At 38.7% G+C, this 24,828-nt stretch overlaps 1 protein-coding gene across 13 annotated transcripts in view; it reads left to right on the forward strand.

Annotated features, from left to right (window-relative positions):
- The window catches only part of LOC127441375 (ras GTPase-activating protein nGAP-like), a 167,573-nt gene that overhangs the window by 75,308 nt on the left and 67,437 nt on the right, over positions 1 to 24,828 (forward strand). For 10 of the 13 annotated variants that reach the window (XM_051698718.1, XM_051698715.1, XM_051698714.1 and 7 more), the window contains 2 exons: positions 3,369 to 3,496; positions 4,189 to 4,315. In XM_051698718.1, the coding sequence (XP_051554678.1) occupies positions 3,369 to 3,496; positions 4,189 to 4,315 (255 nt within the window). Of the gene's footprint in view, positions 1 to 3,368; positions 3,497 to 4,188; positions 4,316 to 9,922; positions 10,041 to 19,930; positions 20,331 to 24,828 lie in introns of those variants that run through there. The other 3 variants (XM_051698720.1, XM_051698721.1, XM_051698722.1) reach the window with 2 other exon arrangements.

Below are 24,828 nucleotides of genomic sequence, written 5' to 3' on the forward strand. Positions count from 1 at the left end.
GAAGGACCACTAGGCGTTTTTGTCCGTAATGGTTTCTGACAAGTGTTTCCACTCATTGGTATGTGAGATGTGATATGTGGCCATTACCAAAATTCTTTCTTCCTGTGTTATTCTGAAGGTGACCTTCCTAAAGGCAGAACATATCTAATATGATCACATCTAATACTTTCACTCAGTTCTTGCTAACAGAAAGCAGATGAAGGCACTTCAGGGTTTGTTTGTTCTCTTTGATAGAGATGCGAAGCATAATGTGAGCTTCCTGGAAATCCAGGAAGATCCTTTTTCCCCCACTGAGATTTCGATCCCTTCAAGAGAAATGTAGAAGCACATAATAACATGAATAACACTGTAAACTAATATTAGTGTTACAGTGCCCTCTATAGGCACAAGTGTGCAGGACAACCAAGTGTAATCTTAAAGTCTGCATGAAATTTAAATTGACCTTATTTACTTCAGTACAGATTCCTGGTCTTATTGTGCACAAATTATCTTTTGCCTACACATTATTATACACTGTAAACCCTAATGCTGTCACTACTGGAAAAAAGTTGTCTTAATTAAACATTACTTGAAATGTCTGGTTTTGGGCTCACAACTCAAATATCTGAGTTCCTTGAACTTTTTTTCCTTCTTAAAAATCAATAGCCTTAAATTTTAAGTGTTAATAACTCAAACTATCGAGTACAAAATTGAGGCTATGGGGAATGTTGTTTTGTTGCAAATAGTTGTTTCGTGTGATGTCACCATTAGGTCAAGTTGGACCTTGTCTCAGTTCTCCTTGTGCATGTGCAACTGAAGGCATATATGCATTTCTGTGGAGAAGTAAGTTTATTTAATGTCTGACCTAGAATCAGTTATAATCTTCATTATTTAAGCTGTATTATTGGATGACATAAATTTGAGTCCATTCAATTAAAAGTATGAAGTTAAAACAACAACGTTTTAAATAGCAAATCTGAGTTAGGTCTACTTGCATCTAGTTTCTTAAATAGTTAAAGGAGTAGTTCACCCTAAAATGAAAATTCTCATAAATGTACTCACCCTCATGCCATCCCAGATGTGTATGACTTTCTTTCTTCTGCAGAACACAAAGTAAGATATTTAGAAGAATATTTCAGCTCTATAGGTCCTCACAATGCAAGTAAATGGCTGCCAAAATTTTTAAACTCCAAAATCCACATAAAGGGAGCATAAAAGTAATCTATATGACTCCAGTGGTTAAATACATGCGTTCAGACACGATATGGTAGGTTTGGGTGAGAAACAGATCAAAATGTAAGTCATTTTTTTGTCATAAATTCTCCTCACTGCCCATTAGGGGGCGATATGCACGAAGGATGCAAATCACCAAAAACAGAAGGAGAAAGTGAAAGTGGAAATTGACTGAGTAGGGAGGAGAATTTATAGTAAAAAAAAAAAAAAAAAGAAATAGGACTTAAATATTGATCTGTTTCTCACCCACACCAATCAAATCACTTCAGAATATATGGATTTAACCACCAGAGTCATCTGGAGTACTTTTATTTTGCCCTTATATGGATTTTGGAGCTTCAAAATTTTGGCACCCATTCACTTACATTGTATGGACCTACAGAGCTGAGAAATACTTCTAAAAATCTTCGATTGTGTTCAGCAGAAGAAAGAAAGTCATACACATCTGGGATGGCATGACGCCGGGTTCACACATCCTTCGTGAGCGAGGCATGAGCAGCGTGTATTTGTTTTGGCGGCCATATTAACAGATGACACCATTTACACTGCAAACATGAGTCACGAGGTGAATCATCACAGAAGCGTCCCAGATGCAGCAGTGGGCCGATAGTTTCAGCGTTGAGCCTATTTTTGCCGCACGGCTCACGCTGAGCTCAGCGGCTCTGGGTGCATTACAACACTAAAATAATCAGGAGATTACTGAAAAGACACAAAAGCAAATCAAAATTATTAAAACCGAACCTATAGTACACTACAATTTATATGTCTGCATGCAAGTAAACTCAATAAAATAAATAAAGAATTAATAAACTGCCAGACCTTTTGCCATTCTGTGTATATAGGTGTACAGTTTAGACACAACATTAACCAATCACAACCAAGTGTGCTGATGAAGATGAAGTGCAAGTGAATGCTCACTGTTGTCCTTGAAGCAGCAATAACCTCAGCTTATTACAACCTTATTAAAGAAAAAAATTGGCATAGGACCCCATAGATAACTTTATTTCCCGCAAAGACGCTCTGCTGTTTCTCGCAGAAGAGACGTGGCCAATGTGAACGTCCAACGCGATCGCCCTGCTCACACCTCGCTAACGCCACACTCAAGGGGATGTGTGAACCCGGCATGAGGGTGAGTGAATGATGAGAGAATTTGTATTTTTGGGTGAAATATTCCTTTAATAATGATGTTTTTTTAAAATAAAGATGTCTTTAAATACATTCTATATGAACACCAAATTAAGTGAACTTAATCACACAAGTTTTGAGATGTCATTACTCAATTCAATTCAGGGAATGAGTTTACTTAATCAGGTGAGTAGAGTCAAATTATTAGGGTTTTCAGCATAGAAATAAAAGTCTTTGTAATCTGCTATCAAATTGTAATAACTCTACCTCTGAAACTACACCAATTCCTCTTACTTTTTCAACCCATTTACCACAATCTAATCAATTCCCAATGAATAAAATCAAGTTCCACCCTATTTTTTTCTCATTAAATAAGCTCTTCAGTCGAAAATGCATTACATTACGGCAGTAAAATGGGTCGCAAGCACTGTTTTTAATATCTTGTATACTGTAAAATGTCCCTTTTGACCTGACAGATGTTACTCAAATGGGTGTTCTGAAAAATCTTGTCTCTGTGACAGGCCTATGCTCTGTAAACAGCAAAAAATGTATCTGACAGCGGACCACATGTGTCAGCAAATTAGAAAACTTGGAGATGCTCTCTGGCTCTCTGCCAATGGTGGCGGGGCTAGCTGTTCGACCAAACAATGAAAGACAGAGGAAACCTTTTTGGAAACAGTTTTGCAATTCCATTTGGTCCTGCTAGTGGTGTGGAAATTACTTTAAATGAGCTTTGTGTGACTCATCTTATGAACAGCATTCATTGTCTAAAATCTATTTTTGTGGCAAGCTGGTGATTAAATAAAGAAGAGAGGGGTGTTTGTTCCTCTGTTAGGCATGAAGTTTATTTTTGCAAGTAGTAAGGGTTATATATGTCACAGTCAGAACTTTTGCTCAGTGCTAAAGTCTCTTTAGTCTAAGGAATATTGTCACTAAAATGAAAAGAGCCTGCTTTTGTGGAGGTGCTTTTCTGTGGGAACCCATACTGTGTCTGACTACACTGAGATGACTTTTTTGTCCCCTATGTACAGATGTGAAGGGGCCGCCCAGCTACCACTTCTCCTGTGGCCAGTCGCCGTTCACAGAGCCCTGTGTTTGGGAGAGGAAGTACTGCATCCTGACTGATAGCCAGCTCATCCTGCTCAACAAAGAGGAAGAGGTGAGAGCGCACCTTCCCTTTGCTTTATCCACTCATTCTTCTTCTTTCCTCTCCATCATAAAGAAGAGCAGGGGATGGTTGAGGGGAAGACACGATGCTGATGTTTGTTCTTTGTTATGCATTTCCCCTTTTGAGAGATAAATGTGTTTGCATTTAGAAGTTATTAACTTACAGCTTTAGATCTTTTTTATGCTCCATTTAAAGGAATAAATTCTGTCAACATCCTCTTGTTGTTCCAAACCTGTATGACTTTCTTCCATTGAGCACGAAAGGGGATATTTTGAAGAATATCCTCTTTTTGAAGAATATCCTCTTTTCTATATAATGAAAGTGAATGAGGACTAGGGCTGTCAAGCTACAAAATGACAAAAATGGCACCATAAATGTATCGTAAAGTGGTGCAAATGACTTGTGCGAACGAGTCCTTTAATGATTTGTCCCCTTCTCTATTGAGTTCCAGCACATCACTCTCACTGTGCAGGGCAACCAATTTCAACTTCAGGTTATGAAAGGGAGTAAACAATTAAATTAATGAATTAAAATGTTGTGTGATTTGCTGGTTGCTTTCAGATTAATTGAAACTGTTAGTTAATTATTAGCCACAAGATGAAAAGAGACTTTCAATCCTGCTGTCAGAATGTGTACCCCAATGACCTCAACCCAGTGACCTTCGACCTCTGACCTGTTCCCAGATGCCATCTGAGGTCCATGAAAGCCCCACAGCCTCTTCGTCAAAGGGCCGCAGCCTGAGAAGGACAGTCAGTGTGCCCTCTGAAGGACAGTTCCATGAGTATCCAGCAGAGGGCACCTCTATGATAGGTAAGATGCAGTGTGATCATTCAGAATAATATTAAACAACATTAAAAAGATGATTACACCTATTTGAAGCTGTTATTGTCCCTGTAAACACAGACATTTTCAACAGGGTTCCCACTGTCATGGAAAACCTGTACATATCAGGGATTTTAACATTTAAACACAGATAAACAATTGTGTCATAGGAATAAAAGAAATCTTAAAAAAGTGAAAGATTTCTATAATGTGTAAATATAAATGTCAATATTCACTATTTTTATTCACCTTTTTTTTACTGAGTATATTTTGTTCAATTTTTTTTCTAGTGCTACCGCTATAAAATTATATGTTGTGAATTTATCATTTATTAGTATTGCTTATTATTATTATAAAACCCTTATGTATTAATCAAGAACAACTGAAAAAGCCATGGAAAAATTCTTTAATGAATAAAACTTTCCATATTCAGTATTTATATTCACCATTTTTTATAGTGAGTATTTTTTTCTACATATCCACAGACAAAATATTTCATTGGCTAGAAATTACTGTTATTAATAATAAAAAATAATATTTTATTTTTACAATATTATATTGTTATTATTATTATTATTATTATTAATAAAAAACCCTTATGTAGTAATAATGAATCATGGATCAACTGGAAAAGTCATGGACATTTCTGTAGTGAATTTAAATGCTTCTAGGTATGCTCAGAGTAAAATATTTCATTTGCTAGAAATTGCTCTTTATAAGTACTTTCTCATTAAAATGATTTCACAATACATATATCATGAACTACTGTAAAAGCCAAAGTTAATCATTGGTCAAAACCTGGTGTGGGAACCCTGATTCAAACATTAACAATACCCTTCGGTTACTTCTGACAGAGACTTTTTGCTCTCTCTGTAGGTTTTCAACCCTGAAGCTTGCACCAGGGGCTTAAGTGGTGCTCTTTTAGTATTTACTGTAGCTTTAAGATGTTGTTAAACCGGCACACTTACACTGCAAACATAGCATATGGATTAGTGCACTAGCTAGCTGAGCATGAGGTGAATCATGAACAAAATCATGTCACTAGGTGCATTTGTATCACAAGGCCCATAACTCTGAAATCTCTGCCATAAGCATGGAGGATCAGGATAATAAAGCAGTGGATTTAAAAGCCAATGCTGCAGGCTGGGCTTAGAGAAACAACAGATTGTGGGTGAAATACAGCAGTTGTGCATGCATACAGTACATTCTAAAAATGCAGAATATTTTAGAAAACAAAAGGCAGTTGTACTAGAAAATGAAATGCATCTTTCTTTCATATAACCATGGTGACTTCATAGTTTCCTCAGTGTACTGTTTTGTCTTCCTTAAAGAGATAGTGCACACAGAAATGGAAATTCTGTCATTATTTACTCACCCATGTTGTTCCAAACCTGTATGACTTCCATAGAACACAAAAGATTATGTCAGGTATGTTAGCCTCAAAAACCATTCACATTCATTGTATAGGAAAAAGATGCACTGAAAGTAAATGGAAACTGAGGCCAACGTTCTGCCCTGCTGGCACAGCAAACTGACTCAGACAGACTCTCCTCATCCAGTGTTTTCAAAGTGAAAATTGTTCTATATTGAAATCAGATTAATTAGGGGGAATTTACTGTGTTGGAATGGGACATGTTTGGGAACAATGCATTATAATGTTATATTCCCAGAATTTCACACCCATTTGTTCTCTCTGTCTCTCTTTTTCACTTCTTCCTTGAAGCTTCGTTATATTTGAGTAACTTCAGTATGTTTGGGTATGTTTGAACCTGCGGCCTCTGTGGGCCGTACGTGCTTGAGCAAGAGGAGTATTAAAGAATGTATTTCTGTGGAACAAAACACACTGTTGTGAGTCAGTGTGTTTAGTTTTCCCTCTCTGGACAGTGTTGCATTGCCTCCCAGGCCCGGGGGGTAATAACTGAAGCTGCCCTCTGACTGGTCTTGTGTTCAGTGCCAGTATGTGTGGGGGTGCAGGCACTTCAGTTCAGGGCCGGTTGCTAAAGGCAGCACTCAGAGAAATGCACAAATCTCTGTGACTAAGAGAGTCATTCATACTCCAGACCCTCCTAAGCTGCACCAGCGTGGATTTAGAGAGTGAGAGAAGAGGGTTATTTATATGCTAATGTTCGCTCTGTTTGACAATGGGTCAGGGTAATGAGGAAGAGTCCTGGATTTCTATGGCCATTCAGCACAGGAGGAGGAACCTGTAAGATTCACACATAAAAAAATGAGATCAAATGTTTTGAATTTGAAAGGTTTCAATCTGCGAATCATACACATTTTTGTGCAAATGTTGCAGTGATGAGAACTACATCTTTTACTGTGTGAGACCTTTAAGAATGATGCTTCTGCCTTGTCTAAATTTCCCACGGTTGTCAAAGCAGTGAGGTTCTGACTTCTCTCAATTAGCAATCAGAGATATCTGTGAAATAGTACTGAATGTGTTCGTGGTTGTCTGTTTTCCTTCGCACACTACCACCACTGTAACAATAGAAAGATTTTAGAATAGAAGACTTAAAGTGCAATGTTTGAAATAAAAACAAAAGGTAAATAAGTACACACAGAATTATCTGTTTATTATCAAAATGCTCAGTTTACATTTAATGGAGACCTTTTTGGTGGATGAAATGCATCTCATTGTGTTATTGCACCATATAAAATGTCCAATTGATTTAGCTATTTATAAGTGTAGGGGGTAAGGAGGATGACTAAGCTTTCCAGTATCTACTAATACTGTTCCTCTTTATTTTCCCCTAAGGTCTCAGTACAGCATCTTTTTTCTATTTTATTTGAACAAAGAAATATGATGAAAATAGTACAGTCAGATGTGCCATGGGGCTAGCTGTCTTACAAAGCAGGTTCAGATTCACAAGGTGGGAGAGGCAGATCAAAACAGCTTTCTGGCGTATTTAGGGAAAGAAAATGCCATCTGAACACTACTAGTGTTTTGATGTTCAAATATTATGTTTTGCTCTTTGGGAAAAGGGAATAAATTTCTTCTGCACCAGTGTCAGAAAATAACTTTTTATTTATTTTTTTATTTTTTTATTTTTTTATTAAGGGGCAATTTTGTCCTTTTATGAGGGCATTATTTCCCCCAAACCATATAAACATGTGCCATCCATTCATGTAAAATAATTGTAATCAATTCATAAAAATACATTTTTAATTAAATTGTGTTGTTACCTTTAAAATTGAATTATCATCCATTCTTATTTTTATGATGATTTACTTAAGGTCTAGAATAAACCATATCAAATTATACAAATAAACAGAAGAATTCATTACGAGGCATTTTGGTAAATATTGGTGGCATTTTTGCCCTGAGCCCCCATTAATTTCTGACCCTGTTCTGTACAGTATATGTGTCATATCTGTCTGTGTGTTTTATAGTGTACCATGGGAAAACAAATCCAGAAGAACTTGTGCACTTTGGAGCCTCCTTTTTTATATAGGTTTTCACAGGAATAGTATTATCTGCTCATTCCTATTTCCTCAGTCAGTGCAAGTTTAAATGTATGCATATTTCTTTGCTTTGGCTATTTAAATAGTGTAGTTTACTGAAGTATTTTGAGTTGGCAGTGCTACCTAGCACAGTTGATCTGTGTAATTACTGTGCTTGCAAGCAAGGGCGTAGATTTGTCTTGAACACTGGGGGGGTTACAGTGTGAAAAATTTACATGTTTCCATTTATCATGGAAAATGGAACATTGTACTTGCTTGTTTTGATTATTCTGGGGCTACCTCCCCCCATCCCCCTGGAATCTACGCCCCTGCTTGCAAAACAGCACTGTAGTGATATTAATACCTAAAACAACACCCATTCTTTTTTTTTTTCTCTATTCTGATTATTTTTTTGTAGATAAAATGTCAGCCCTAGGTGTGATATCGGAAAAATTCACCATTTACATTGTTAGAATAATCATTGTTCAAGATCTAACCCAGTAACATTGGTGTTCAAATATTAATTTTTTTTTATATTTACAAACGTAATTGCAATTGGTATTCTTTCTTGCATGTATTTACATATTGAATTATAAATTGTATTTTCTTTCTTACATATATTTAACTACATCTTTTTTATTATTATTATTATTATTATTATTTATATCGCATATTCACTGCAACCTAAAATAATTTACTTTTATACTTGTCTATTCTTTTCTGGATTGCAAACGTTGGTATTTCCTTAAGGAAGATGAAAATCTAGATAGCCTACACTGTTATCTGCTTTTTTGATATGCAAACCTGTTTGCTAATTTACATCTTTAGTTATAATGCAGTTGTTTAATAATGGCATATAAACAGGGGGGCCTGGGTAGCTCAGCAAGTAAAGACACCGACTACCACCCCTGGAGTCACAAGCTCGAATCCAGGGCGTGACTCCAGCCAGGTCTCCTAAGCAACCAAATTGGCCCAGTTGCTAGGGAAGGTATAGTCACATGGGGTAACCTCCTCATGGTCCCTATAATATGTGGTTCTCGCTCTCTGTGGGGCACGTGGTGAGTTGTGTGTAGATGCCGCTGAGAACAGTGTGAAGCCTCCACATGTGCTATTTCTCCGCTGTAACGCGCTTAACAAGCGTGCGGATAAGATGTGCGGATTGACGGTCTCAGACGCCAAGGCAACTGAGATTCGTCCTCCGCCACCCGGATTGAGGTGAGTCACAACGCCACCACAAGTACTTAGAGCGCATTGGGAATTGGGCATTCCAAATTGGTGAGAAAAGGGGAGAAAAAATAAATAAAAATTATGGCATATAAATGAGTTGAAATCATGTGAGCTCACTCTCACTTCCCCCATTCATTCATTCCACTATTGTTCTACACCGCTGAAGGTTTCCTGTCTCTTTTTTTTTTTTCAAGCATTTAACTGGTGAAACTTCTTGAATGTTACGCAATGAGTAAAATAAGACATTGCGACCATTTGAACATTTTTATATCTATATGTATCCTTGTCGATTAACAGTATCAATGCGATACCGCTTATTTGCTGATTCGTAATAAAACTAAGGAATTTCAAAAGTGGAATAACTTGTTTTTCGTGGGAAGTATAATTAAAAGAGTAGTTTACGATTTGGAGATCTAGACAGTGTGCATGGTGGATCTGCATCCATGGAGTAAAGCAGCGGTTCTCAACCAGGGGGCCAGGACCCACTAGGGGGCCTCAGCACACTTCCAAGGGGGCCTCAAGATGACTTAAAATTAATTTAAAATAAGAAATATTAAAATAATCCAATTTAATTAAAACGCAAAAAAAAAAAAAAAAAATACTTTACAGTACAGTATGCCCACAAATTAAAAACAGACTCTTTCTGAAACTTCTAGAATAAAAATTATCCATGATTAATAATTGTAATCGGACACGTTTAGTTTCGGGCGAGGGGGCCTTCAAATATTGTCTTGGACAGTGGGGGGGCCTTGGAGTCAAAAAGGTTGAGAACCACTGGAGTAAAGGATTCTCGGATAGGACAGCCATTGTTGTGCTATTTCCAATAGACAACACAGAGCGAGAGAAGCAGAGTGGGTTTGACTGGAGTGGCTCAGACTTAATGCATTCCTCCGTGTATCGAGAGAGTGAAGGGGGTGTGAGAGACTTCACTCACTAAAACACCGGCTCAGCTCCTCTCTTCTCTGGAATTGTTTTGGGGGTTTTTCGCTGAGGGATGTGAATATAAGAGATTGCGGGATCGATATCAACATGGATTTTATAGGTAGGTTTGCCTCATGACTTTCAAACGCTTCAAATGTTATTCAGCGCTTATGGAGCCACACGACAGCAAGTTGTCAGAGTAAAGCGTACGTTGACTCAATGTATTTGTGCCTTTCGATCCACAACTAAAGATATTTCGTCATATATCTTGCAATTCGAGCATCTCATTTTGATGTATTGACGGGGTTTGGTTTTGTTCTATTTTCTTCCCGCGTTTTATTTATTTATTTATTTATTTATTATTTTTATTTATTTATTTTTTTATTCAAAGCAACAGTTGTCTAAAGTTGAAACTGCTCCGCCGCTGTTACCGGCTGTTTTTCGTATATTTCAGATGTTGTTGTTTTTTTTTTAAGTTAAACTTTCCTTGTCCTATTAAATTATAAAGTAATTCGGACTATCAATACCTCGCTGTCGTCTTGCCTTTAATATTATGTAGAAGAAAGCATCCGTTCTTTCACTTGACTGCGCCTCTATCCTTCATTAACGGTCACCCCTCATGTCGTCCACTGCTGCTATTTATTTATTTGCCCTTTTAATGTCATCTATCTTATTATGCTAAATGTCCCGAGTATAAAAAGGCAATGGGATGCCTCCATGAAATTAATCACTGCACAACACCCTGAATTTTAACTATCAATTATTAAATTCAAGAGGTTATTTGATAGACATTTCCTTTTTTATTTTTTTATTTTTATTATTTTTTATATGCATACATATAAGGTAGTAATTAAGAAGCAGACTCTTTCTTTACTAGGATTGTTTTTGGGCAGTACTTATCATATCCATTGGTCCACGTTGATTACAGTGTTGTCTGTGAGTGATCTGACTAGATTACACAGCTGAGATCATGAATAACATTTGGAAAAAGTTGTGGGCATGCAAGGATTTTTTTCTGAGAAAGGCCACAGATTTTTTAATTTTATTGGGGAGGCATGACAAAGGCAGAATATGCCATGCATTTTCAAGAAAAAGTATTATTTATCCTCCCTTATTATTCAGTGAACGATTCCTTGTGGATATTAATATATATATATATATATATATATATATATATATATATATATATATATATATATATATATAATTTGGGTGTGAACTCCTACTTGGAGTCATTTAATCTTTGTTGTTCTTTGCCCTGCCTCTGTGTGACAACATGCTTATGCAGTCATTCAGGACCTAAAACTTGCTTTGTGACTCTGAATGCCTTGAATAGATTTGTCTAAACATTGCAATCACATACTTAACCATATTGTTAGGTTCTGTTGTGCACGGGGATCTAAAAGTGTTTCAAAGTGTGGAAAAGAGCTGTGTATACACAATGTATGACCCCTTCTTTGAACCTCACTAAACTTTTAATACCTGATATTCAACTTGAAATACCTGTCTTCAGGTTTCCCAGTGTTTTTTGCCAAATGTGTTTGACCTTTAACTCCTCGGGCATCATAAAGTTGAACAATAAGTGGTCTGTGGCTTGTGAGGATCTTAAAGTCGCCATGAAACGGAAGTTATGACTGACTTTATTACTGTATTGTGACATATTTCTGAGTGAAACGGCTTTTCGAGCGAGAAAACAAATGTAGGCTGGAGCCGTTGTGCAAATACAGATGAATGTGAAACGAGAGTAGAAGCTAATTTGTCCACATTTTGAATCACAATACACTAAGCATAAAGAATAAAGAACACTTACTCGAGCGGTATGTCCAAGAAACCTCCGTCTGCAGAAAAATTGAAATAAACTCCAGCTAGTTTCCTTTCGTCCAGCTTCGGCGTCATCATGTCTTATTTAGAAGTCATCATTCCTATGCCCTATTCCTTACGAAAACAATTACTCTCCACTGTGAGAGCTTCAGAAGGCTGAAAGGTTATAATGGTAAGTCAAAACTCATTTTTAAGCGATTCTTATCGTAAAATCTGTTTGGAATTGACCCTACAGCATGGATTGTGCTCCTTTCGAAATACCCTGCGAAGGCATGATTAGCGCCAGTTAGAACACAGCCAGACACACTATGGGAGGGAGTGTTCTCATTCTAGAAAGCATTTGACTGGATAAAGTTTCTCATGCCATTTGTGTTGTCATGACTGTGCCTCGGTCTGTTAAGCCGGAAGAGAGAGACTGCTGATTTTAAATGCTTATATCTTCTGAAAACAAATTTTGTCCGCATTTGGAAGTACACTTGCATATTGATGACCTTAAAGGGAATAAATATAGACTAAAAGCAGCAAAGCTTTAATTTAGATTTCATGGCGACTTTAACATAGTGTGCCACACCTGTCTTCTAAGTTTAAGATTGGAAAGGATGGTTCGTGAGTCTCGTGTTTCACAGCTCAGTGCTTTAACATCACTACATTCCTGACACTTGGAATCATGCAAAAACAGATACATGGAAATGTAAATAGTGACAGAAGTCTTGTCATCGAGAAGCCAAGAGAACAGATAACTCTTTGTGCTTCTGTTTACACTTGTTTGATTAGTTAATGCATTCTCAAGAGTAGTGGCATTTAAGAAGGTGTACCAGTCTGTTTTGAAATGGTTACTGGCGGGACAAGGCAGGAGAGAGTGCTTGCCACTAAGTAATTAAACAGTTCTGGAATCCTGCGGTGTGCTGTAGCGTCATAAATCATCAAAAGCCCTTGAAATCAAAATTGGAGTTTTGTGGCTTTGTGTGTTAGCATTGGGGTCATCTATATGCTAGTGCACTCCTTAATGATGACAAAATTCACTTTTAACAGATATACAGTATGCATCCGAAATGTACAGCCTCTTTTCCAGGAATACAAAGCAAGAATACTGATGACTCTTTTTGAACTACTCAGATTTTGTCAATCCACATGCTCTGAAATACGTCAACGCAGGAAAGAAAATCATGCACGCCATTTCATGGGGTCTTTTGTGGTTTAGCGTTTCAAATAGAAATAAATCCAGCAATTTAAAGAAATAATAATAATAATAAGAAGAAGAAGAAGAATATGTTTGATCTAAATAGCTCCTTTCTAAAATCCAAGGTCGTGTTAAAAAATTTGCAAAACGGAGCACAAGTAAATACACAAAAATAAATACATAGCTCAGGAAACATGATATGGCAAAAAATATATATAGCCCTCACAAAATGCTCTTGGATATCTGTGGGGGAAAAGCAAAACAGTCATTGGGATAACAGACAAGAAGTTACATTTATATAGCGCTTTTCTGACACTACACTCAAAGCGTTATATAAGTGAACAGAGAAATCTCCTCAACCACCACCAGTGTGTGGCATCCACCTGGATAATGCAACAGCAGCCATAGTGCACCAGAATGCTCACCACATGCCAGCTACTGGTGGAAAGGAGAGAGTAGAGTTATAGAGCCAATTAATGGATGGGGATTATTAGGAGGTCATGATTGAGAAGGGCCAATGGGTGAATTTGGCCAGGACACCAGGGTTACACCCCAATCCTTTACAAGAAGTGGGATTTTTTATGACCACAGAGAGTCAGGACCTCAGTTTAACATCTCATCCAAAGGACAGTGCCTTTTTACAGTATAGTGTCCCAGTCAATATACTGGGGCATTAGGACCCACACAGACCACAGGGTGAGCACCCCCTGCTGGCCTCCCTAATACCTCTTCTAGCAGCAACCTTAACTTTCCCCAGGAGGTCTCCCATCCAGGTACTGGCCAGGCTCAACCCTGCTTAGCTTTAGTGGTCAACCAGTCTTGAGCTACAGGGTGATATGGCTGCTGGCATTTGGACGAGGAACTTGCCAGCCTCGTCGCATTTGGCGGGTGGCGGGTGCTAGTTTCACACCCTGGCCACTGTTTAATACATTTGGCGACTTCCCAGATCCATGGTTTTGCCATTTCCCAATATTGTCAATCATCATCTGTTCACAATCAGCAAAGAGATCTTTGTAAGACATCATCGATATCTGATTACATCGTCCTATCACCCAGCCCTAATTTCAATTTACTGAATTAAAACTTCACTGCAGAGTTCAGCAGTGGCTTTTATGCAGGATTTCACATAGCTTACCCTTTCTAAGCATTATGGTGCAGATAATTGCTGCATGTGGCGGAAACATGGAGCTTTGCTCAGCTTCACTGTTGCCCATGCTGTTCCACTAAATATAAATTATTAATGACTGGCCTGCACATTTCATATCAGATATCATCATCATCATCATCAGTGGTATGATGGCATGAAGAAGCCTGAGGATACAGCCTTTTCATTGATTCCACGCTTTTTAGGGCAGGGGTGTAGTATTGATAAAGTCCTATGAAGAAGGTTTCTCTGAGGTCTTGCTGTGGTCATGTTGGGATAATAGACCTTATTTATGCTAGCGCAATATTAGATTTTAAATGGGAATGACAACAAGGCTGTGAGGGATAGACTTACCATCTCTTCAATGACACGAATGGTATAAAGCTGTATAAAACTCCCAGATCACATCTGATTTTCCATGACTCATGTTGTCTGGAGATCTTTGTTTACTGAATGTTCTTGGACAGATATTTTATCAATGTTTTGTCCATGGAACAATCCAAAAACTCATTAAACAGCAGCTGAAGAAGCCTTCTTTAAGAAGAAGCATTTATTTTTGTCACACATTTTTGCACATATACAGTGAAATTATTTTTTCACACATCCCAGCTAAGCTGGGGTCAGAGCACAGGGTCAGCCATGATACAGCACCCCTGGAGCAGATAGGGTCAAGGTCAAGGGCCTTGCTCAAGGGCCCAACAGTGGCATCTTGGCAGTGCTGGGGCTTGAACCCTCGACCTTCTGGTCAGTAACCTAGAGCCTTAATTGCTGAGCCAGCACAGTACTCCCATTGAAGAGACTAAGTCTATCCCTCACAGCCTCATTGTCATTGCCATTAAAAATCAAAGATGGCGCTAGCGTAAATAAGGTCTAGTAGTGGTGCCTGCTCTTTCTATTGATCATGCTTAGGGATTTGAACAAAGCTCTAACCCTAAAACCTTAGCTTTTTCACATGTCATTTCATCTTGCGCACGGTTGGGCACTCTAGCCTTTCAAAGTTTACTCTTTTGACCGCAAGCCTGTATAGAGGCGTTCACTGCATGCCACTGCAGCTTCTTGTTGATATGCCAAAGTCTTTTTAGCAAGTCAGTCCATTTGGCGGCCATATTTGGAACACTCTTGGGCAGGCAGGGCAGCTATTTTACTACTTAAACAAGGAGCATACAAGGGCAGCTTGTATCTACTTGAATGAGAAAAGACCAAAATCTCCAAAATGGTTGGTCAAGATTACGATCAAAGGACATATTTAAAATCAGCTGTAAATTCTAACAACACTGGTATCATAAATTGTGCTTCTTTACCTCAGATTGCGCTAAAAAACACACTTTTCCCAGCTTGTCTAGCTAATGTGCATGTGCGTTCTCGAGTTGATTGACAGGTGATGTCAGTATCTGAAAGGTGTTTGGCTCTTTTACCTGTAATGTGGGACTTTTCTACATTCGTTGATTGCTGGGCGTTCCTGTTTGTCCCATTCATTTAAATAGAAGTGGCACGTTTCTGCTAAATTGTCTCTGAGTCTAGATATGCTTTAGTATAGTCAATGTCAGGTGCATGAGAAGACGATGCACATAGATGCAGACAGTCCACGCGTACTGTGCTGATGACAAATTTTGTGAATTACTAAACTTTGGCGTGTAACTCATCCCCTAATGAACATACATGGGTAACACTTTAAATTAAAGTTCCATTTGTTAACATTAGTTAATGCATTAGGTATCATGAACAAACAATTAACATTATATTTTTTAGAGCATTTATTAATCTTTGTTAATGTTAGTTAATAAAAATGCAATTGTTCATTGTTAGTTCATGTTAGTTCATAGTGCATTTTCTAATGTTAACAAATACATTTTAAAAATGTGTTAGTAACTGTTGAAATTAACATTTACTAAGATTAATAAATTCTGTAAAATTATTGTTCATTGTAAGATCATGTTAACTAGTGTTAACAAATGGAACCTTATTGTAAGGTGTTACCCATACATGACATCTCATTCATGTGGCTTATTGAAGAGAGATGTGGTATTACTTTAATAAAGTGAACCTTTGCTTGGTGGGCAAAAAAATATTCCATACTTCCAAACTTGGACTAAAAGGAGGGACCTGAGCCATATCTAGGGATCTCAGTGTCATAGAGTCTTTGGGGTGGGCTCTTTTGACTTGGGCCAGTGAGCAACCACCCAGAATGCCCTACCAACTGCGTATCAACATGCCAAAAAACACTCAGAACACCTAAGCCACCTCACAGCAACTTCCTGGCAACCACTCATAACACTGTGGCAGCAAGTTTTGCACGAACCAGCACCACTTACGTTTTCTTCAGAAAGTGTTCTAGAAAGTCCAGTTTTCCTGTGAATTATATCTCCCCTACAATGCATTCATATATCGTTAGGACCCGAGCACCGATGGTGCGAGGACCCTATTGTTCTTCTAGGCGTTTATTATTTTTTTCCCAAATGAATTGCATTTTCGAGGGCCTAAACATTCTCGAAAACTCATGAAACTTTGCACACGCATCAGAAGTGGCGAAAATTTACATCTGATATGGGTTTCAGAATTAGGTGTGGCAAAATGGCTCGATAGCGCCACCTACAAACTTTCAATGATGTGCGCTTTACGCTACATTTCACCTACACGACTCTTGGACCCATGCCCTAAACTCAACAGGAAGTCAGCCATTTTTATTTTTCTCTTCAATTTTTGCTAAGTTTTTGCCATTTCCAGGCCTAGTTCTTTAACGAACTCCTCCTACAGATTTCATCAGATCTACTTCATATTTGGTTATTCTAATCTAAAGGCCTTGGTGATGCTAAATTGCAAAGCTTTTGAGTTTTCACTGCACGGCGTGGTCGTGACAGTCTGACAAATTTTGATGTTTCGCCATGAAACAGGAAGTTGTTATAACTCATACATACAATGTCCAGTATGCCCCAAACTTCACAAGTTTGATAATAGTCCTGGCCTGAATACATCTACGTGCCAATATTCAGTTATATTCATAGCGCCACCTGCTGGCAACAAGAAATGACATGTTTTACACTGTGATACACCCTTAACAACATTTAAGTGCTAAAAAATGCTAAAAAATCGGAGTGACGTTCCCTCGGCACAGCAGCCCCAACGTGCACCAGGGTGCGAGGGCCCATTCATTGCTGCTTGCAGCTTTAATTTAATGATGATCTTTTCATTTGCACAGAGAACCTTGGGAAATGTAAGTGCAATTATGTTGTGGGCAGAGTGGCACTTAAAAAGGCACCATGTACAGAATCATTGGTTCACCTTTTTTATCTTAAGGTAAATTGGTATTGATTCATTTACACCCTCCAAATGACATTTTACCACAGATTGATTAATTGTTTCAGCAGGCAATAAATCCTTATTCAGTGGTGTTGCACTAACTTGGGACAACCCTTTCTCCCCCATCCTCCACCCATCCATCCTCCTACCGTCCAACTCCAGAGCTCTCGCATCGCTTTTAATTACAGCCTGGGCCTTGTTTGAGGTCTGGCTGTGTTCATTTTAACCCCTCTGTTATCTCCACTAGCACCGTATTGATCCAAAGAAGGGCTGGGCCAAATCAATTCAGGAAGTTCAGGAAGTGGATTTTCAGGGGCAGTTACAGCCTGAAGGGGAAGAGAGAAAGAGAGACGCTGTGCTGGCCTCACAAAGGGGCTGACAGGGAGACCTGTCGACTCTGACACCAGGGGACAGAGGACAGTCAGTGACAGTCCGACCTTGGTTTACTGGGCTGCACATTAAGAAGAGATGGATGGGCTAACAGCTAGGAATGAGAGACAGGAATAACTCTAGGTGTGATGTAATAACTGTGATTTAAGGAAACCAAATGAAAGTGTAGTCACTGAGAATAGCTGGTTTGTCCAAACTGCCTGTTTCATGTTTTTTGTTTTGTTTTTTAGCTCGCTCAGTGTTCATAAATTTGCACAGCCTTGTGTGCTGAGTAAGTCATTCTTTGGGAAAGTTCAACCAAAAATAAATTCTGTCATCATTTACTCCCTCTCATCACCATCTTTTCCAATAGGTCTTTTTGACCTACAAACACTGGCAGTAAAAGGCAGTAAAAGGATCCCAACAGGTATATGGTGGCGGAAGATCACTTATTCGGCAGGGTTTTTGTTAGAGTTTAAGCATGTTATTAAAGCAATAGTTACAATTACATTACAATTCTTTCCTATTTGTCAATGTTTTAAAAATTCAGTAAATAACACACAAAAAAGTAAATTTAATGATTCTAGTTAGGGGAGATTCCAGTTAAATCAGTATTGCCAGTAGAAATGTGTCAACCATTAAAAGTTAATGAAAAATGTATTTTATTTCAATCACTTTACTTTCCAAGAGATACATGAGAAAGAGCTTGTTAATAAAATGCTGCATCCTTCATGGTGTGAAAATGAGCCTCCATTAAGGCTACATCCACATTAATTTAGATACATATGTTTTCAAACATTTTCTAAAAGTTGCTTGTCCACACTTAAGTCCCCTTACTGCCCATGCAAAAAACTAAATGCAATTATCCTGGAGTTCCACTACCGGACACCAATTTCGAGGAAACTTCCCATCACCTTTGAAGGAATACAATGTTAAGATTGTACAAAGTAACATTTATCTTTTGCAACGCTATCAAAGTGGATATCAGACACAACATTGCCTCTACAACACGGGCCGCCATCTTGATTGTTTTGGGTTGAATGGATCACATGACTGCGTCACATGACAACAAATACGTCATCGTTTTCCATTGTCTCCATTTTTCCAGTCCACACTACAATGCAACGATGGCATTTTCAAACGAAAACGCATTAGTGTGGGCGTAGTTATTATTGCTGATGTCATCTGTTCTGTCACAATCATGGACATAACACATCTACCATTACTTTGGACATCGTTTAAAATAAAAAATAAAAACTTTCATTATTTTTTAATTTTATTTTGTAATCTCTAACCATAAACATTTGCATATCATCAAATATATCGGTATTGTCCAAACATTTCTAGAATATTGCATATACATTTTTGCTTCGGTATATCACCCACCCCTACTTTGTACCTCCGCGGTAGCTCTCAACTCTCATTTGCACCTCTGCAAATTCAAACTAACCCAATCGGTTACGAGATTTGCGACAGCCAATGGCGTTTGGCAGAATTAGCGCTAAACCAGGAGCGACAGATTTTCATGTGTCATATTTAAACTTTCATGGACACAGTTGAGATTTTCAAAACTCTTTAAGTCCTTTAAATGATTCCATTTCCAGTTGCATATGTTTTTTGTTTTTGTCAAAGTGTAGGATGCCATTGGAAAATGTTCATGTAATCTGATATCTGATGCATTTTTAAGAATATGCTAAAACAGCATATGAAGTCCTCTGTACCTCCCATAAGGTTATTAATGCATTGTCCACAATCAGCAAAATACCTGCATATGTTCTTGTGCACAGTTCTGCCTCTTTTATTTCAGTAGGTCACATCCAGCTAATAGCTCTAACTGACTGACCCATACGTCTACTGTAATCGGATACACAATTGTGTTTCCTCACTATTCTTTACCGAACTCTAAAACACCTCACACAAGTGATCTGGATTCAAATGAGCCAAAGCCCCCAGAGTCGTGTCCCACATGAAGTACCAAAACAAAAGTCTTGAGGAGAAGAGAGCGCCTTAATTTTTCCTATTGTGCGCTTGCACACGCTCCTGTGTGTAAAGCTGCAGCAAGCAGACAGAGCCAGATGCGTTGAAGAGGGGAGAGCGAGAGAGAGAGTGGTGGGAAGTGCTTGCAGTTCTGCTGAAAGGAACAGAGGAGTGAGGTTACAACAATTGATTGAGTAAATGCGGTAAAATTTATTCCGGTGGTGTGCCAAAAAAGAGAAGAGCAGAAGCTGATAAATTGAGGACTAGGATTGCTGCCGAGAGATAGCAATAGAGAGAAAAGGCAGTAGGTTTAGCAGAGAACATTAGTGTTTTTAGATAGACCCAGAGAGATAGAGGGGGAGAAGTGAAAGATAGAGGGCTGGAGAGCTTGTACAGAGAGAGAGAGAGAGAGAGAAGTAAGATGTGGCAATGAACCGCAGCAGGAGAAGGACAATGAAGAGGCTACAGTTTATCAGTGCAGCGGAATTGTACTTAAGAGTGATGGACAATTAAAGGGAAAGCATCTCTGCTCATTGGAAGAGGGGTGATGGTCACTCTCCAGCCAATCCGATGGTGACCAGGTCCATTTATTCAGCAGGTGATGGGCAACAGCTGTGATAGAGGTACTCTGTCTTTCTCTCTCGTTCTTAGCTGCATTATATTAGATTAGCTTATTTGATTAAGTTGTCGGCCCTCTCCAAGACTGTAGAGAGTAATTTAAAAAGTCTATATTGATTAAAGTGCCACTGAATACATTGTTAAAAGCCATTTGGTGCTTTATAACTTATCTGTGTGTGTTCAAGGGCGACGAATGGTGGTGTTCTATTACTCTTAATGTCTGCTTGTAGTTCATAAGTACAGAACAAGTACAACAATGCTTAGTCAGAGGGATTGCTGATATATGTCAAGTTCGGCACTGCAGATCGCTCACATAAGCCGCAGCAACTTAACGGAGAGTGTGCGTGATGTGTGTAGAGTTTGCTTGCCCTTGTCCAAGGAGCTGGAGTGGATGAGACAACAGGCAGTATTTAAAGCTTAGCTGTGCTGCAGAGGAGGAGAAAAAGAGAAAACTCGATGTTGCTGTTTTTGCAGAGCAGCTTCTAAGTGCAAGTCTATACCAGAAACAATCTCAATTTAATAGCAAGCAAAAGAAAAGGGGAGTAAATATATAGACAAAGGGGATGTTGACTCAGGATACTTCTTAAAGTTTTTATTTTTATTTTAAATTGCTAGGTAAACATGCTAGGAGGTGGACATCTTTGATAATTGTGAGGCGCCTTTCTGCTTTTTGGTGTCTTGCACCACGGCTCATTTTTATGATGCCGTGTGAATTTTAAAAAAGTTCAACTTTTAAAAGCATACCTATTCCCCTATTTTGTGTCTTACTGTTTTTGAATGCAAGAACAGATCCTTTGTGAATGGCCCCTAACAAGTTGCAATTCTTTACAAATATCGTAATGGTCCCCAGCGGTATTTTAAATATCGGTTCAGTGTCTGAACCTATCATGAAACCACAGAGGCTACTTTCACAAAGCAACAGAATACAGTTGTTAGTCATGTTTTGAGTGCTAAATACGGTTATATTAATGCACGGTTAGGTTATGAAAGAGATTGACAAGCAAAGAAATCCTATAACCGAAATGACTCTGGTTGATATTGTTGATATGTGCTGTATGAACAGAACTGTTGACATTTACATACATGTGGCATTAGGTGTTTGCTTCGTTGGCTATTCTGCTGTCAATCACAATTATGAAATTATGAAAACAAATGTGTATTTTGTGGTTGGCGAGAGCAAGACAAAACCCCAGTTTAGTGTTTGGTTGGGGAAAAAACAAAATCTGGAAGGGACCAGAGAGTTTTTGGCTGCGTATCTGAGAGGATGAAAGCAGCGGTAGCTGCCTTAAATAGTTTCGGGGGAAAACCATGGTATGTAGGCATTACTCAAGGCTATCACAAGCTGTTTTATGTACAGGACACTTGTTGGTAAATACAGCTGCCAATCCCAAACACTGACTGTGTGAACGTAGCCATTGTGATTTTCCTGTTAGACTTGGGTTTGTCAGACAGACTGCACAGAACTTGACTGGGCCAGTCCTCGGCTGCAAAAACAGGTCAAGTAGCTAAATTTAGCTGTTAATCACTGGTTCTCTGGAGATGAGCCAGATGCGAGTGAGACGGATGCATAGAGTTTAAGAGATGTTGCTTTGTGACTCCAGCCAGGTCTCCCAAGCAACCAAATAGGCCCAGTTGCTAGGGAGTCACATGGGGTAACCTCCTCGTGGTCGCTATAATGTGGTTCTCGCTCTCGGTGGGGCGCGTGGTGAGTTATGCGTGGATGCTGCGGAGAATAGCGTGAAGCCTTCACACGCGCTATGTCTCCGCTGTAACGCGCTCAGCAAGCCACATGATAAGATGTGCGGATTGACGGTCTCAGACACGGAGGCAACTGAGATTCATCCTCCGCCACCCGGATTGAGGCATGACACTACGCGACCACGAGGACTTAGAGAGCATTGGGAATTGGGCATTTTCTTCGCAAGGTTGGAACATTGGGTTGGTATAAAGAGCACAGCACTACAGTGGTTTAAATCTTATCTCACAGATAGGGGTTTTTCTGTCACTATGGATAGTTTCTCTTCATCTGTAGCTCCTGTTCTCTGTGGGGTCCCACAGGGATCCAGTCTGGGGCCAATTCTTTTTAATTTGTATATGCTCCCTCTTGGAAATATTATTAGGAGACATAATATCTTGTTTCATCTTTACGCTGATGACACACAGCTTTATTTGCCATTGAAATCAGGTGATTCTGTTCAACATCTCTTGGACTGTATAAACATAAAAAAGTGGTTATCGAGTAACTTTCTCCAGCTAAACAATGATATGACTGAAATGATTATTTTTGGCTCTGCTGAATCTAGAAGCACTCTTGCTAATAAGCTTGGCCAACACTTCCCCAATGTTAACTCGCATATAAGGAATCTTGGTGTCATTATAGATTCTGACTTGGGCTTAGTCAGACAGATAAATTCAGTAGTGAAAAATAGTTTTTATCAGTTACGAATGATTGCTAAATTTAAATCAGCTTTATCTTTTCAAGACCTGGAGACTGTTATTCATGCCTTTATCACCTCTCGATTGAATTATTGTTATTCCCTTTATTTTGGTCTTCCTCAATCCTCTCTTTTCCGTCTTCAATTGGTTCAAAATGCTGCGGCCAGATTTTTAACATCATCTACAAAGTGTAATATTACCCCAATCCTGGCCTCTCTGCACTGGCTTCCTGTTTATTTCAGGACACAATTTAAAATACTGTTGTTTATTTTTAAAGCTCTTAATGACCAGGCCCCATCATATATTAGGGATTTAATACAGCCATACTTACCTACTAGGTCTTTAAGATCTGCTGACAAAATATTATTGCATATTCCCCAGTCACGTTTTATATGTAAGAGTGATAGAGCCTTTGCAGTTGCTGCCCCTAGGCTATGGAATCAGCTGCCACTTGACATAAGACAAGCTTCATCACTGTCTATTTTTAAATGCAGGCTTAAAACACACTTGTATTCTCTAGCGTTTTGCAGTATCAATTGAGATTGTCTTGTCACATTTTATTGTCTGTATTTTAATGTATTTGTTTTATTTTACTGTATTGTAGATTTTTCTGTTCAGCACTTCGGTCAGCTTTGCTGTGTTTGAGTGTGCTTTAGAAATACATTTTACTTACTATTCCAAATTGGGGAGAAAAGAACTCTGAGAGAAGTTGCTTTACGTCTTGTGTTCATTTGATGAGAGATACGTTGGTGTGGACTATAGGTGTGCAAACTCTGTGAGTGTGTGTGAGTTTGGGATGGGTCAGTATGTTAGAGTAGTCATCCAACATCCAACTAGTTTATAAGTGTGGTCGACTAGTGATTTTAACTAAAAATTTCTAGCTTCAATACTTTTATCTGCAGTGAGTAATGCTTCTGAGGTGATAACCCTCCCAAAATATCCTCCCAGCTTCTCACAGCGTGTTTTAAAGCAATGACAACCATCAAAGCTCAGTTTTTGGAATAAATCTACAGTCTTCATCATTACATTTCAAAACAATTACTCTCTGAGCTGTGTGCTTTTAAGATGGCATGCCAAGTTATAAAATAGTTCAACTTTAAAAAAATATATATTTTTCTTTTTGTTGCGCTCTGTTCAGCTGTTTTTGAAAACAAGTACTCGTTCTATGGCCACATCCACCCAGCAGCAGAATACAGATTTCGGTCCTATTCACACACAGTACGGTTATTTACGAGAGGGATGACCGCATTGTATAACCGAAGTGCACTCGTAAATTTTCAGTACTCTCAACTGCATTTTCTGTAAACACGTGCTGTGTGAACGGGACTGCACTTGATAACTAAAGGGGCGGTCACACTACACTTCAGGCTTAATCCACTCCCATTCAAACACATCCAAACGCGGGAGACCGGAAAATACAAACTCATACGAAGAAATTCCGCTTGATGCTGCGTACCAAAGTTCAAGTTTGGTGAACTCTAAAATGCGAATCTGCATGACGAGAGGAAGTGTGACCAATAGAAGATCTAAATGTCACACAGTGACCTCTTGGCTCAATTCAAAGAATACATATTTCAAAGCTGCAAGTTTTATTGTTGCAGGAAGGTGAGTAGACAATATATTTCAACATTTTTAATATATTATTATTTGTTACTTGTGATATATTATTTACAAATCCGCCTGGCACAATTTGCGTGTTGAAAGCCTAGTGTGACCGCCCCTTAATTTGTCTAATACTGTACATCATACAATGCGAGAGCCACTCTCTCTGCACACACACATCTCATGTGTGTGTTGTGTTTTTATCATGCAGAAACTCACAGAGATGGAGATATGACGCATGTGCCATCCGAAATTGCAGACGCTTTAGGCCTATTCCACCGCAGCTCATCATTTCTATGGTCTGGGAGCAAGCATTGCAACTCAAATGCTGCACTCTACACTTGCTTAAAAATCATTCAAAGCCGCTGCTGTTAATTAAGGTTTGACACATGAACTCGCAACTCAGTTGGACTTATTTAATAACGTGGCATCAATTGTAAAAAGACTTGCCAGTGTTATGGATGC

This window comes from Myxocyprinus asiaticus, chromosome 5, assembly GCF_019703515.2.
Source record: "Myxocyprinus asiaticus isolate MX2 ecotype Aquarium Trade chromosome 5, UBuf_Myxa_2, whole genome shotgun sequence".
In the NCBI taxonomy this organism is placed as follows: domain Eukaryota; kingdom Metazoa; phylum Chordata; class Actinopteri; order Cypriniformes; family Catostomidae; genus Myxocyprinus; species Myxocyprinus asiaticus.